The sequence below is a fragment of the Symphalangus syndactylus genome, chromosome 20 (genome assembly GCF_028878055.3).
Source record: "Symphalangus syndactylus isolate Jambi chromosome 20, NHGRI_mSymSyn1-v2.1_pri, whole genome shotgun sequence".
NCBI classification, from domain to species: Eukaryota; Metazoa; Chordata; class Mammalia; order Primates; family Hylobatidae; genus Symphalangus; species Symphalangus syndactylus.
Window position 1 is genome coordinate 12421399 of NC_072442.2, and position 16368 is coordinate 12437766.

Below are 16368 nucleotides of genomic sequence, written 5' to 3' on the forward strand. Positions count from 1 at the left end.
ATGAGATAGAGGCTGAGCCTGCTACGAGGAGTCTTCCCTCTCTGCCCTTCTTCCTATGCCCACAATGCTTCCTGCCTGGGTCCTTACACTGATTAGGGTGCTACCAATCAGGATTTTGCTGGAATGAAAGATCACAGGTGGTTCATGTCTGTAATCCCAGCAGTTTGGGGGGCTGAGATGGGAGGATCGCTTGAGCCCAGGAGTTTGAAACCAGCCTGGGCCACGTAGTGAGACTCTGTCTTTACAAAAAAAAAAAAAAAAGAAAAGAAAAAAAATGAGCCAGGTGTGGTGGTGAATGCCTGTAGTCTCAGCTACTCAGGCGGCTAAGGCAGGAGGATTTCTTGAGCCCTGGAAGTCATGGCTGCAGTGAGCTGTGATCACTGCACTGCCCTCCAGCCTGGGCAACAGAGTGAGACCTTGACTAAAAAAAAAAGATCACAGGTGCCCCTTGAAGGGGATCTTTCTAAATGCAGACAGCCCAAGTTGGCATAGTCTGGGTGGAAAAACAGGACAGGTGATCAGAGGAGCTGGAGTAAATTTGGGGAGACAAAATTGATAAAAACTATCACCCTTGAAGGAAGGAGGAAAGGGGGTAGTGACAGCGAAGTCAGTAGTCAAGTGGGTGAAAAATACGATGGCGTGAGGCGAAGGGTTCAGGATGGAGTCTCAGCAGGGTGGGCACATGGGTTCCTGGCACACACACCTTCTGCCCACATTCCTGAGCACGTTACCCACACTTTTGCATGGCGGTGCTCCAAAGGCCCTGTGAAATATGAATAATAGTTCTTCACATTTTAAGCGCATCTTATAACTTACAGAACATGTTCCCAGACACTATCTTATTTCATTGTCACAGCCATTCTGTGGGGCTGGTTGGATTGTTCTGATTCTGAAAGTGAAAAAAACAAGCCTCAGAGCAATTTTCCAAACACCACACAGTTAAGACAAAGGAAAGCTGGATCCAGGTATTCATTCTCCTTCGAGTCCTGAGTTCATCTTACACCATTGGAAAATAGGGTAATGATGTCCTGAGATGAAAATACATTGAAAACTGCTTAGGGCTAAGTTTTTTGTTTTGTATTTATTTTTTATGTTTAGAGTTGAGTTGCTGTGTACTTTTGTACACATATAAAATTTTCCATAATAAAAGTTTTAAGAAATTTTAAAGAATAGAGTTGAGTTGCTTGGTCAGCCCCTGGAAGAATAAATCCAGGAGAGGTCAGGCCCCAAGGAAGTCAGGTGCTGAAGGGTTTAGGCTTCAGCCTTTAAGATCTAACTTTAAAAAAGAAGGAGGAACATTTGGGAATAAGGAACAAGGAAAATCATATGCGTGCTCAAGCAGCTAAAAAAAAAAAAAAAAAAAAAGACACAAAGGAATGATTTGTTCCCTCCTGGTTTTATATTCTCTTGCCAGATCCTTTAATTATGCTTCTATTCTTTTTTCTCAAATTTAATTTTCCCCCAGACTTAAATAAAGAACAGATGATGCTTCATAGAAGACTTGGTAAAATAGCCTTTCATAAGTTATTTCTGCTTGGGTGCAGGTCCTGGCTGGATCTCCAGTTCGCTGTGTGATCCTGGGTTGTTATTTACCTCCTGGAAGGTTCAGTCTCTCCAACTGGAACATCGGTTTTAAAATAGGTACCACTAAATGGCCTCAAGAAAAAGGAAAAGAAGGTAGGTTATAGCCACAAAGGCCCTTGGACGTTTTCCATAGAGAAATGTCTTAGACTGGGAGACATTATCATTAGCGCATTTGTCAGAACCACCTAGTCTGTGAGTTAGTACAGACAGGGCCCTCTGCTGCCCTGGCACTAAAGCTGACAGGGCCTTCGTGATCTATGTGGGCTGGGAAGGGACCTCAGGTCTGAATCCTGTGCTCTTTCTGGTCCTCCAGGATGTCTCCTGATTGATTTGATTGGTTTGACAGTTTTCATCTCATAAAGTGTTAACAAGTTGCTCTGATGCATCAGGAAAGAGAATCTGAGAAAGAGAAATAGTCAGTCCTTGATTATCCTTGCTAAGGGCACAGCATAATCTCAAAGAGCAGATAATCTCAAAGAGCATGGGTCATTTAAATTCAGCATTGCAATAATAATTTTAAAAGTTTTATCTTCATAATTTTATTTTGTTTTGTTCAGGCTGAGCTTTGCAAGAGGAAAGGGAGCGGCAGCCGAGATAGATGTCAGGTGGTGGGAGGAAGATTGGGGTTAATCCTGGCTCAAAGTTTTCTTCTCTTTGCCATCACTTTTGAAGATTTCAGTACACATGCTGGCAGTGCCTCTAACAGCTTGGTCTCCCAGGTCTTCTTGTCTTCTCAACACCACTGATATTCTCTCAACAAATGATCCTTTTGATGACACTGACCATCAAGTCTTCATTCAAAATCATTCATTCATTCATTCAATAGGCAAGTTCCAAGTGACTCCTACATGTCAAGAACTTCTTAAGGATCAGGAGTACAAAAATTAGAAAATTTCCTTGACCTTGAGATCCACTGTGAGAAACAGATGAATAAACTACAGTGTCATTAATGACTATCATAATGGAATGCCCTAGGGGAATGTGAAGGAGGAACCCTCTCTAAGCCCAGGTGGGTTAGAAAAGACTTTTAGGAGAAGGTGACACTGGGACTTGAAGGATAGGGAAAATTTCTTTTCTCTTTTTTCTTTTCTATTCTTTTTTCCTTTCTTCCTTTCTTTCTTTCTTGCTTTCTTGCTTTCTTCTCTTTTGTGACAGAGTCAAGCTCTGTCCCCAAGGCTGGAGTGCGGTGGCACACTGTCAGATCACTGCAACCTCCACCTCCCGGGAGTTCAACCGATTTTCACCTCAGTCTCCCGAGTAGCTGGGATTACAGGTGTGCACCACCATGTCTGGCTAATAGGGAGAAATTTTCTTTTTTTTTTTTTTTTTTTTTTTTTTTTTAGACGGAGTCTCGCCTGTCGCCCAGGCTGGAGTGCAGTGGCGCGACCTCGGCTCACTGCAAGCTCTGCCTCCCGGGTTCCCGCCATTCTCCTGCCTCAGCCTCTCTGAGTAGCTGGGACTACAGGCGCCCGCCACCATGCCCGGCTAGTTTTTTTGTATTTTTTTTTAGTAGAGACGGGGTTTCACCGTGGTCTCGATCTCCTGACCTTGTGATCCGCCCGCCTCAGCCTCCCAAAGTGCTGGGATTACAAGCATGAGCCACCGCGCCCGGCCGAGAAATTTTCAATGTGGATAGATTAAGGGAAGGTGTTCTAGGAAGAGGGCGTGGCACATGCCCAGCTGTGGAGGTGTGATAAAGCAGTGGCATATTCAAGGAGTTGAGCAAGCAGTTTGATCAGCTGTGGAGGAGCAACAGATGAGGCTAGACAGGTAAATTGGTGCCAGATCCAGTACTGGGTCTATCGTGAAGGAGAAGGGGAACTAGTTCAGAGATTTTCCTCCAGACTTAATTGAATCAGATTCTCATTCGAAAAAGTGCACTGGTAGAAATGCGAATAGATTAGAGGAATGTGAGATTGAAGGTGCAGGGTGGGTGGCAGAGAGACCTGCTGGGAGCCATCACAGTAAAGCACCTGAGAATGGATAAGGACCTTTACTAAGGCAGTGCCTGTGGAGGAAGTGAGAGGGCTAGAGAGGGAGATCTGGGCAGAAGTATAAAGGACTTGGCGACCATGGAGTGTGGAGGATAGATGTGAAGAAAGGAGTCTAGAATTACTCGCAGATTTGGGGCTTAACTGACTGTGGAGATAGTTATACTGTTGGCTTATATAGAAAATATAAGAGGAGATTCAGGGTTGGGAGAAAAGATGATTTGTTTAGCTCTGAAACTACTGACTTTAAGGTGGGTGTGGTTGGGTGTCTATGGGGAGATTGCCAGTGGACAAATGGGTTTAAGGCTTTACAAGTCATAGCTGGGTGCAGTGGTTCAACCCTGTAATCCCAGCTACTTGGGAGGCTGAGATGGGAGCATCACTTTAGCCCAGGAGTTTGAGGCTGCAGTGAGTTATGTTCATGCCACTGCACTCCAGCCTGGGCAGTAGAGTGAGACCCCATCTCTGAAAAATAAATACATAAATATTTAAAAAACGATTTGGAAATCGGGAGAGAGTTTACTGCTAGAGAATCTTACCATAGATGCAAGTGAGATCACCATGGGAAAGTGGGTGGAGAGCCAAGGGCCCCTGGATACACCAAGGTTTAAAGGTAAACAGAGCAGGAAGAACAAGGTAAGAAGACTAAGAGAGAGGCCAGAAATGCATGAGAGAAACCAGGCAGTAACGTCAGGGAAGCCAGGCCTGGGGGAGATTTAAGAAGGGAAAGTGCACAATTCTATCAAGTTCCTTAGGGAGGGTGAGTATGATGAAGGCCGGAAATGGTGAAAGGAAGAGAGGGTTGGTAGAATAAGGCCCAAATAGCTGATGGGCTTGAAGGAGACTTTGATAGAAGGAGGGCCATTTTTCCCTAATATGAAATGAAAGGAGATAAATATGAGAGCAATCTACCTGTACCCCTTTCCCTTCATAACCAAGGGCTGTTCAACATTCATCAGAGTACCTCTGATGAAGATGCATAGCTGGGAATGGAATTCAGCACATATTGATGGTCAGGTCCTGTGCTAGATACTTTATGTAAATCATCTCACTGCAGCCCTTTGAGGCTGACAGCATAATCCTCCCTTTCAAGATGAGGAAATCAAGGCTCAGCATGGCCAAGTCAACTGCTTGTCTCTTTCCTCTACACTGATTGCCAGGTCACACTCCCCAAAACAGATCTGTGCAGAGTTCCCTTTTATCTCTCACTGGCTCGAGCTCCTAATGCCGATAAGTGAAAATAAAGATAGACTTGGGCCAGATGTAGGATGCTATTTCTACCACGAACACATTCACAGGAACACAGTTAAATCAATGGGTAGAAGAGAGATAAGACACTGCACAAAGATGCTTTCTTTCTTTTTCTTTTCTTTTTTTTTTTTTTTTTTTTTTTTTTTTGAGATGGAGTCTCCCTCTGTAGCCCAGGCTGGAGTGCAGGCGCGATCTCGGCTCACTTCAAGCTCCACCTCCCAGGTTCACACCATTCTCATGCCTCAGCCTCCCGGGTAGCTGGGGCTACAGGCACCCACCACCACGCCCGGCTAATTTTTTTGTATTTTTAGTAGAGACGGGGTTTCACCTTGTTAGCCAGGATGGTCTCAATCTCCTGACCTCGTGATCCACCCTCCTCGGCCTCCCAAAGTGCTGGGATTACAGGCGTGAGCCACCGCGCCCGGCCACAAAGATGCTTTCTTTCAAAGGGGCAAAGGACAGCTGGGGGGAGGGGAGCACAAGGAGGGTGGGTGATGTTGGGGAGGGAAGTCAGCCAGGATGACTTCAGGGCTGCTTGGGAATACCTGGTTCATTTTATCTTGAAAGTTGGTGATGTAAAGCAAAACAAAAGTCTCAAGATTCCCAAACTCATTATGCCAAAGGGAGAGTTAAGCCTGAATCAGGTAACGTTACCATCCTTTTCCCAAATAGACAGCAATTACTTCCCAACCTTGTGTCAAAGCATTGTACATTAACCAGACCCCCACAGAGGCAAAAGGCCTCCTGCACCGCTCCGGATGACTGCCCTCACAAGGGATGACCCCTTAACCTTTCAAGACGTATATCCTCCTATAAAACAAGTACATGTCAATTGTAACTTTAGGTCTGTAAGCTGAATTTAACTCCTAAAACTAAGGTCTGTTAAATCTCACATGGACAAATATCGAGCTTATCTCCCCAGGTACAGAACAAGGACTAGACGAGATCAATCATTCCTTCCCCCACCCTGCCATGTCTACGTAATTGACTCTTCCTTTTCACTCCCTCTTCTTTAAATGTTCACTGAATCTTGTGTAAAATGTAGATTTACTGGGCACTAGATAGAGCCTCACAAGAATGTAACCAACTGCCGCACTGCCTAGTCCCCACTTCCTGCGTGCTTTTCCCCTTTAAAGAAACATATAAATGCTGAGCCTCCTGAAAACCTCTTTGGACAGCACAGGCCACAGGGGTTTCTATGACTTGTATTTTTCCCCAGCGTTCCCTCAGGCTCTGGCTCAATAAACCTTGGGTGATTGAGACTCCTGCCTCATTCTCTCATTTGGGTTGACAGTGTCATGTTTAAACTCATGTTCACAGTGTTTTTCTACCCTGTGAGGCTTGTGGTCTTATTAGTATAATCTGTATTTTAAAGATAAACAGAGGCGTGGGGGCTTGCCCATGTTCCTTTGGCTTTAGGAGCTAGGACTTAACTCAGTGCTATGAATCCAGATACTGGGATGTTCCAACACCCAAGCATGAATGATTCTTCCACTAATAATCACCCTGCACTTGTGCCTGTGGGCCTTACCATGGCTTACAGGACCCTGTGTACCCCGGCATTCAGCACCCCTGCTAAAGAAAAAAATAATTCATGACACTTGTTGAAGATGCTAAGGCAGATTTTATTCAGGGGGACTACTAGAATGGGATTTTGTAGTAGGAGAAAGAGATCAGGATCAATTCCAAAAACAACAAGGATGAGTGGAGATTCATAGACAAGGAGCAGGGTAGGGGTCAGTGGATGGAAAATTACTAAGAAGAAATGTCACAACTTGAAGGATTCTTGCTGAAGGCAGTCCAGCATAATAATAAGGAGGTTGATCAGACATCGAGTGGGGAATTTTCACTGAAATGACCCAGTAGGATTCTTGCTAAAATTGGACCAAATAGGATGACAGCGCCCAAGGTCAGGTATTAGTCAGAAAGAGGACTCAGAGAGGCCTGAGTCAAGTCTGGTCAAAAGAGACAGTCTTTGTCACACCCCTGACCTCATTGCCGACCCTGCTCTCCCCTCGCTCAAAACCCTACATCACGGGCCTTTTTCTGCACCAGGCTATGCCCACCTCAGGCCTTTGCACCTGCTAGGCCTGGATGCCTTTCTTAGCAGGTGTCTGGGGGCCAGGGCCCTTGGCCTTTCAGGTCTTACCCAAATATCCCCTTCTCAGTGAGACTGTCCCTAGCTTCCATGTTTATGAGCACACATCCACACACCCTCAGCATTTTCCACACCTCTTCCCTGATTGATTTTTCACCCTAGCACACATCACCATCTCATACACTACATATTTTCTTTATATATTTGTTTATTGGCTGTTTTCCCCACAACTAGAATGTCTGTTCTACGAAGGAGGAACTTGTGTCTGTTCTGTTCACAGCTTTATCCTCAACACCAGGAGCAGCATCTGGCACCTACGAGGGACTCACTCTTTAAATGAATTGGACACCTGGATGAGGGTCTCTATAAATACCCTTGGATCCAGATGATCTATGCCAGTACTGAAGGATAAGAATCCCCAATATTAGGCCAAGTGCAGTGGCTCACCCGTGTAATCCCAGCACTCTAGGAGGCCGAGGTGGGTGGATCATGAGGTCAGGAGTTTGAAACCATTGAAACCAGCCTGGCCAAGATGGTGAAACCCCATCTCTACTAAAAATACAAAAATTAGCTGGGTGTGATGGCACGCTCCTGTAATCCCATCTACTTGGGAGTCTGAGGCAGGAGAATCACTTGAACCCCGGAGGCAGAGTTTGCAGTGAGCTGAGATTGTGCCACTGCACTCTAGCCTGGGTGACAGAGCAAGACTCCTTCTCAAAAAAAAAAAAAAAAAAAAGAGGCAAAGAAATCCCCTGTAGTAAAGAAATCCCCAGCAGTCCAACCAATTCATAATATGCTTCATCATGCTTTCTTTGCATTTAATACAGTATCACAGAAATTAGCTCAGGTGAGTGACAAAATATTCACTTTCCTTAAGAAGTCTATGTTGGTACATGTTTTCAAGGGGGCAAAAAAAGGAAAAGAAGTTCCAAATATTAAGACAAAGAAATCCATCTGATACGGTTTGGATCTGTGTGCCCACCAAATCTCAGGTGGAATTGTAGTCCTCAGTGTTGGCGGTGGGGCCTGGTGGAAGGTGATTGGATCATGGGGACAGATTTCTCATGAATGGGTTAGCACCATCCCCTCAGTGCTATTCTTGTGATAGTGAGTGAGTTATTGTGAGACCTGGTTGTTTAAAAGTGTGTAGTATCCCCCCTCCCCCGCCTCTTCCTCCTGCTCCAGCCATGTGAAGTGCTGGCCCCCCCTTCACCTTCCCCCGTGATTGTAAGTTTCCTGAGGGCTCCCCAGAAGCAGAAGCTCTTAGGCTTCCTGTACAGCCTGCAGAATGGTGAGCCAATTCAACCTCTTTTCTATATAAATTACCCAGTCTCAGGTATTTCTTTATAGCAGTGCAAGAACTGAATAATACGCCATCTAAGATTTAGTCTGCTGTGGAAGAATTCATATGTATACAAGATTGTCTTCCTCACTCCTCAAAATAATAGATGAGTCAATATCTATGTCAAACATAAAGAATGAGCTGGGCCCTTAGTAGGGACTCAGTCAATATTAGCTGTTATTATTATGTCCCCTTCCACACACCTCACCCTTTCCTGAAGCCTGCTCTTTCCTTTCCCTGGAATATGTCTTTATATGACCCTGTCTCTACCCACTGCCCCCTCACTTGACTCCCTGGCAATTCCTCATTCACCCTTTGAGTGTCAGCCATACTACTGCTTCTGTACAGAGGATTTCTGACTCCCCTGGACAGGGTTAATCACTCCCTCCTCCAATAATAGCATCCAATACACAGGTGGAGATTACGTTGCGTTATAATTGTTCATTTGTCTCCACATCCTTCTCCCCTGAGGGCAGAGACTTACCTTATTGAAGACTGTGTCCCCAGCCTCTAATACAAGTATGACACACGGCAGGACTGGGGGAATGATGGATGGACCTCAGGTATCCCAGACACAGTAAACAAGGAAGGAAAAAAAAAAAAATCTCAGCCCACACAGGTGTTGCCCATTCATCATCCTTTGCCTGGGAGGATGGGTGAACCCTGCTTCGAATGAACCTGGCACTCTCAAATGTTCAGCTAAAGCAAAGGGTGATTCACTCACACATGAGGGTTATTCATTTGAGGGCAGAGTTCACAAGTTTCTTTAAATAATGAGCTGCTTTGGTGCTCTCATAAGTAAGAGCCATCCTTCAAACAGGCAATTCGACCTCACCCTAGCAGATGCGCAAATGAATAACACAAAGTACGGAACCCTTGTTGAAAAGACAGGTAAATGAGCATCACTTTCTACTTGGTCATGCACACTGTCACATTCACTGGCCACAGTCATCTATCTGTGTGATGCCAACAAACAGATTCACAAAAGCTCCCCAAAATGTCAAATCCAGATTAAGGAAGTTGGGGGGCAGAGAATCATCTAGCCCGAGCAACAAGCAGGAATTTGGTCTTTTTGTTCCTATTTTTTTTTTTTTTTTCTGTTATAACATCCTCAGGCCCTAGACTGGTCCCTGGCACATAGACGACACCCAGTAAACATTTGTTGGATGAATGTGTGAATAAAGGGCCCTACAACATCACTGGGAAAGAAACAAGGTGGAGAAGGCATTATACGACTGTAGTTGGAAGGCATTCTTTAATAAGCCACTAAGAGTCCGTTGGTGTGAGTCCCCCAGGAGGCATGCTCAGGTTGGCGAGAGTGCACAGATGGTGACCAAATTGCTGTCCAAATTGACAGAGTGTGGGTTCAATGTATTGAAGGTCTTTTGCTTTGCTAAGCAAAGCATGCAGCTCCTATCTGGACATAAAGAACTGCCCCAGCCTCCTCCTTTTCTGCCCTTTCTCTGGGAATACTCATGTTCTTGTCTAAAGAAATGTTGAATATTTGCCCGGGCGTGGTGGCTCATGCCTGTAATCCCAGCACTTTGGGAGCCAGAGACTGGCAGATCACGTGAGGTCAGGAGCTTGAGACCAGCCTGGACAACATAGTGAAACCCCATTTCTACTAAAAATACAAAAATTAGCCAGGCATGGTAGCGCGCACCTGTAGTCCCAGCTACTCAGGCGACTGAGGCAAGAGAATCGCTTGAACCTGGGAGGCGGAGGTGGCAGTGAGCCAAGATTGCACCACTGCACTCCAGCCTGGGTGACAGGGCAAGACTCCATCTAAAAAAAAGAAAAACTTGAATATTTAAAGAACACTGTTTAAAATGACACAAAATTATTAGAAAGCCTGGAGTAACCACATGCCTCAGTTTAGCCTCAGCCATCATTTGATCCAGAACCATTTATAAGAGCTAGAAAATGCACAGAACAATTTTAAGAGTGGTACTGAACTGTTCTTCAGGTTGTTTGTGCATGAAAAATATCCCCAGGTGGGCTGTAACCATAATTTTAAAAGCTCAGCCATATGGGAAAGAAGCACTAGGATTATTTACCCAGTGTCAATCATATGCCAGACTGTATAAACTTGACACTTTCAACATATTATTTAATCCTTATGACCGCACTGCAAGAGAAGCGATATACCCCTTTCGCAGACAGGAACTGAAGCTCAAAAGTAATACCAAACTTGCCAAAGCTCACCCAGCCAATTTGTCACAGGCTGTCTGCTTCCACCCTGACTCAATACACAGCTCATAGATGGGATTCAAAAAACACTGGTGTGACTTTAAGAGAACCAAATCCTAGTGATCAAAAAGTCTTCCTGACCTTTTCAGTGACTGACACAGTAGATCAGATGTGTTAAGTGTGGCCTGGAACAGAATAGCAAAGGACCTGTGACCTCTCCCAAGAGATAGGGCAAGGCTCCAAAGCCTACTTTCCCAAGCCCCCCTTCAGCCTTGCCAGTCGATTTTGACTTCACAAGTCTGACTGCAGTGAAAGTCTGAGTGATAATGAGCTGTGTGGCAGAATGAGAAAGCGTTCTGTTGTGTTGAACAGGCCCCTGATGAGAATAACTTAACTCCCCTTGCAGAGTGGCGAGAGTGCACAGTGGCACTGTTTCTTGGAAAAATAACACCACCAATCCATTGCAGGGATGTAGGTGGGAATGGCACAGAATGTAAGAACATATTGGCACTGTCTATTTAAAATAGCAAAAGCAGTAGAAAGACATGAATGCAGTAATTCTAACCTTGTTAAACTAAAAACATTTCTCAGGGCCCCTTGAGAAACTTATTTTGCTGCACAAGGAGGGAGGTGAACCAGCTTCTTCGAGGTCAGTTTCCTTTGGAGATTTTCCTATTCCACTCTCCATCTCATTGGCACGTGAGAAGAGCAGACATAAACTGAAGGCACCAAGTATAAATGTAGAGATTTGGAAACGAGCTCTATTTTTAAAAGGTCTTCCTTTGGGTAAACCCATTAATAAACCTTCGCCCCAGGAATGGCTCCCTTGAAAACGAAAACAGCCTCTAGGGTTCCCGGGTTCACTCGGGTTCTGCCACTTACCTTGGGCAAGGAAACTCATTCATCTGTATTTGTTTTCCCATCTGTAAAATGGGAATAAGAAAATGATTTACCTATAAGTTTTTTGTAAACATAAAATGAGATAATCCATGTAAACTAGCGCAGTACCTGATACATAAGAAACACTCAATTGTTTATTATTATTACCTTTAAAACCCAGTCATAAATATGGATGAAGCTGTATGTTCACTGCAGCATTGTTTCTAATAAAAAATCTAAAGCAATCTAAATATCCAAAATTAGGCAAATGATTAAGCAAAATAGGCTGCATATCCAGTTCTGAAAGATGATGAAATCTTTGAAAATTCTTGCTATGAAATGATATAATAGTAATAATAGTTTTGTTTTTTTTTTTTTTTTTTTTGAGATGGAGTCTTGCTCTGTTGCCCAGGCTGGAGTGCAGTGGTGTGACCTTGGCTCACTGCAACCTCCATCTCCCAGATTCAAGCAATTCTCCTGCTTCAGCCTCCTGAGTAGCTGGGATTACAGGTGTGTGCCACCAAGCCCAGCTAATTTTTTTTTTGTATTTTTAGTAGAGACGGGGTTTCACCATGTTGGTCAGGCTTGTCTTGAACTCCTGACCTCGTGATCCGCCCACCTTGGCCTCCCAAAGTGTTGGGATTGCAGGTGTGAGCCACCGCGCCTGGCTGATATAATAGTATTTTTAAATGCTTATAGTAAGTAGGAAAAAGTATATAAAATTACATATGTGGCACATTTACAGCTGTATAATAAAAATAGGGAAATAAAAGATTGGAAGTATATTAAAATATATTATGATAAATGAATGCTGGATAATTTTTAGCTTTCTCTATTTTCCAAAGGGTTTTATATAGCTGTATGATTTTTAAAGTAAAAATATTCAAAATATTTTTAAAAATTTAAGTTGTTGCTTCTTGAGTATAATCTGCACTAAGACCCAATGATTGCACAATTGTTTCGATTTATTTTATTACTATATTCAGAAAAGAGGACCAGAGGGAAATACGTTAGGCCAAATACTTTTTTTCCCAAAATAATTTTGTAAACTGTTGAGTTATTTCTATGAAAGCACCAATAAAAATGCTGGACATTTTCTTCTTTAGGACATACTTTCTAATATTTACACTCTATTTTCTTATCAACTGTCCTGTGGTTGCTACGAATGTTCTAGCTCACCCTTGTGGTCAAAAAAGCCTCTAAGGCCAAAGAAGCTAAAAGTCAGTTTCCAGCTAGTAAGAGTGCTTGTGATGGACAGGATAAACTTGCTAAAAGCAAAGTCTGTCCTAAAAAATGCTTTATTCTCAGTCTTTCCCTTCCACAGCACCATTCTCCAACCTTCCCCCGACCCCACCCCTTTCATTCAACAAAACTTCTTCACTCTTGTCATAAGCCAGTGCTATGCTAGAAGCTAGGAACAGAAGTGGATGAGACTCTGTCCCTGCCTGAAGGAGTTCAGTCCCAAGACCAGAGGTAAAGACAGTAAACACAATCACAATGCACCATGACAGGGGCCATGAAGGAATATCTGTGCTGTGGGGTCAAAGGAGGGCACCACTACTCATGCCAGGGGGAACTTGGTCAATGGCACAAGGGAGGTGGGTGGCACCTGATGAAGGCTTGGAATAAGCGACTATTTGCCAGGTAGGAAAGGGGCTGGAGTAAGGGCATTCCAGGCCAAGGAACAGCAGGTACAAAAACACAGCTGCAAAAGCACCATGAGGGCATGTGTGTTGTGGGGGAGGCTGTGAAAATCACTAGCAGGGCTGATGTCAAGTGGGGTTCAGCTCGGGAGAGGGCCGATCAGGCGGAGTCAGCATGTGAAGAGTCCATGCTAAAGCATCTGGCGTGAATCTTATAGGATAATAGTCAGTGGAAGTTTTGGAGCACTGAGACACATGCTCAGATTTTATTTTGGGAAGATAATGCTGGTACAGTGTGGAGGATGAGCTCATTTAAGGGGTGTAAGCAGTGGCAGGGATACAAATGAGGAGGTGGCTGCTGTAGTCTGATGACTGCTAAGTAGGTCTTTTTAGGACCTTGCAGTGTGAAGAGAGGTGAGGAACCAAACCAGGGAGTTGTGAGAAAGGCAGGGGTGACAGTTCTGGCTGACCTGTTGCATCTGGGGGGTGCAAAAAATCAAGGATGCATGAATGAACAGATGGCTGTGGCCATGCCATTAACTAAGTTAGGAAATTTCAGAAAATAGGTTTGGTGGTAGGATGAGGAAAGATAATGAAATCAGTTTGGGATGGTTTGAGTCAATATGTCTGGGAGCATTTAGGCAGTTGATTAGGGAGAGGTCTAGTCCTTAGAAAATAGTTTAAGGCTGGGAGACACTGACCAAGAAGGTGACAGCACAATAGTGGGGACACTGTAGAAATGGATGAGGTCACACTGGTGACCTAAAGGACAGAACTCTTGGGAATCATAACGCTTCAAGACACTCAATCCTCAAAATTAGATTTGACGGAGTTATCTGAGGGATTATTGAGGTTCTAAACCATGTGAATAGTGTTTTCTTTTCTGTGTCCATTCCTGATGAATTTTTAGTTCAAGTTTTTTTATTTGTTTTTGCTGACTCCAGAAATGCAGTGGTATAGAGTGAATGGGAGGCTTCGGAATCAGATAGAGCTGGTTGCTGTTCCAGCTCCCTGATTTAGGATGAAGCGGTTCAACTTCTCTTGCCCTGGTTTCCCACACTACAGAAGAGGTAGAATGGCATCTAACACTCGGAGAGTTGTTAGGTTTATAATCTGCTATTTGTCTGGTTGGTAACATAAAAGACTGTAACCTCAGTCCTATAGAATATTAAATATGCTAAACCAAAAGGCTTATCTTGGTAAAGACGCATCATCTAAAAAACTTGAAATCATTAGGTCCTGCCTAGTGTATTTTAAACTGAAAATGCCTGTTGATTAATGTTTGAGCTGGCTCTGGCATTTCAATTATTAAAAAGTAGACTAGAAAGTTCTAAGTGACACGGTGTATTCATTTTTCTTTCCATTTGGCCTTTTTTTTTTTAAGACTAGTATACAAATTACAAATGCTGGATGAGCTCGAACTCTTAAGTATGCATTATTATTTTCACAGTCATCTAATTTAGAGACAGTGGAACAAATCCAAGTAACAACTTTATTGTAGTATACAGCACTATTTTTACATACATATTAGTGGTTTTGACAGTGTTATTTTTGAGTAGACCTTAAATGAATCCACAAAGTTAATATATTAAAAATAAAATATACACAGTAATACAACAGGCATCCAGATGTTCAGAATCATGCAGATAGGAGTGGTTTGGTTGGTGTTATCATTGGGTACCTTGCCTATTTAACTCACCAGCAAATACCACTTCTTCTGTTTCTCGTTCCCATATAATTCATCAAAATCAGAGAGTTCTAAACATATACAAAATAAACCTTTTAAAGCCACATCAGTAAAAAATTTCAATTAATAAGCTTATCATCAAACCAAGAATTCCACTGATCATTTGATCAGCCCATTACTAGGAAACAGGCAATATCAGCACCCAATCTAAAGGCAAGCCTATTTCATTTATTAAAACACCAACAAGAGAGATTAATCAACAAAGCAACTATTAACAACATGTTAATCTTAATATAAGACACCGAGAGAAAAGTAAAAATAATACATAAGTATCACTCCACTGAGCCAGGATATAACTCATGGACTACAGATACATGAGTTCCTACCTGTCAAATAATGCTTTAAATATTTTTTCTAGGAAAAAAAAAAAAACACACAATATATGGGAAGATGCAAAGGAAAGGCAGAAGTGTGAATTTATGCATCTGGTTCCACAATTTAAAATAAATATCAAACTGACAATATAAAGCTAAGTGACAATGACTTAACCATTGGGCACCAAACAGGCAATACAACTGCTCACTGTAATACATAATGCTCTTCAGGAGCTTCCAGCAGATGGCCATCCCAACAATACTGTCAGAATACAGAAAAAATACTTATCCACTGTGGAAAGAGACCGTGAAGAGAATGTGGCAAAGGCATAGAGAAAAAGTTGGATCTTTTGAAAAAGTTAATGATATCAAAATACTTTTCCATCACTGGTAAACCAAGCTAGGTCAAGTATATGTCCCAAAGCAGCACTGAATTCAGAGTAAGAGGTTGGCAGAAAAGTTTGGAAAACTGCAGTTTTTAAAAATTGGCAATTTCTCCATGCTTAATAAAACTATCAGAAGAGGTATAATGTTTGTTCGTTTGTGGAATGTTGACTGCTTGCTGCAAAAATTCACAACATGAATGAGGACCTGCAGAGATGCATATCAATGAAATATTTTTTTAAAAATTTACAAAAAACTAAAGTTTCTATTTAAAAAAGAACCATGTTATGCCAAGATGAAACATGGTAAAAAGTAGTGTAAGTTCTGTCCATGATTCTTTACCTAGTGAATGGGAAAGTGATAGAAACAATTTTCTTCTTAAAAAGGAAGGTTTCTTATTGCACTGACTTTTACAACCTGACATAACAATTTAGAAAAATCATGTAGTAAAATCTGTAAAATTAAAATACAAAATTCTGGTTTGTAAACATCAGTTGGCCAAGTCTATTCAGAGTCCTTCATGATAGTGGAATGGAATGAATAATTAATTCACTACCTTATTTATTTGCTGTGAGGGGGAAAATTCCAGAACACAGCCTTTATACTTTCACAGTAATTATATTCAAAAGATATAAAGTCAGTGCAGTTATTTTTTTTTCTTTCCCTGTGCAATGTTCAGCTCTCACCCCACTCCCAAGTGCCATAATTGAAATAATACTGGTTTGGAGAATTAGTACAGATTGGTCATAAATGCCGCATAAAGTCCGTAGGACTTCGGTAAAGGTATTTCCAAATGGCATAGTAATGCACTGCAGCTGCCGTGGCCACAAACAGGTGCCAGATGGCGTGGGCAAATGGAATGATGCCATCACTCTTGAAGAACACAACTCCCAAGCAATAAATTAAGCCCCCACAGGCAAGTTCCTGAAGTCCATCAGTGTTGTT

General features: G+C 42.7%; 1 protein-coding gene across 22 annotated transcripts in view; it reads right to left on the reverse strand.

The window, feature by feature from the left end:
• MMD (monocyte to macrophage differentiation associated) overlaps positions 1–16368 on the reverse strand; it is a 93373-nt gene that overhangs the window by 51082 nt on the left and 25923 nt on the right. For 8 of the 22 annotated variants that reach the window (XR_010118422.1, XM_055256116.2, XM_055256112.2 and 5 more), the window contains exon 7: positions 11339–11379. The exons of 2 other annotated variants lie outside the window; for them this stretch is intronic. Coding sequence is in view for 19 of the 20 variants with exons in the window: in XM_055256116.2 (XP_055112091.1) it covers positions 11339–11379 (41 nt within the window). In the remaining variant the exon portion in view is untranslated. Of the gene's footprint in view, positions 1–703; positions 764–816; positions 890–1574; positions 1657–6330; positions 6701–8145; positions 8825–9502; positions 11176–11338; positions 11380–14456 lie in introns of those variants that run through there. 12 more of the 22 variants (XM_055256103.2, XM_055256113.2, XM_063629935.1 and 9 more) reach the window with 12 other exon arrangements.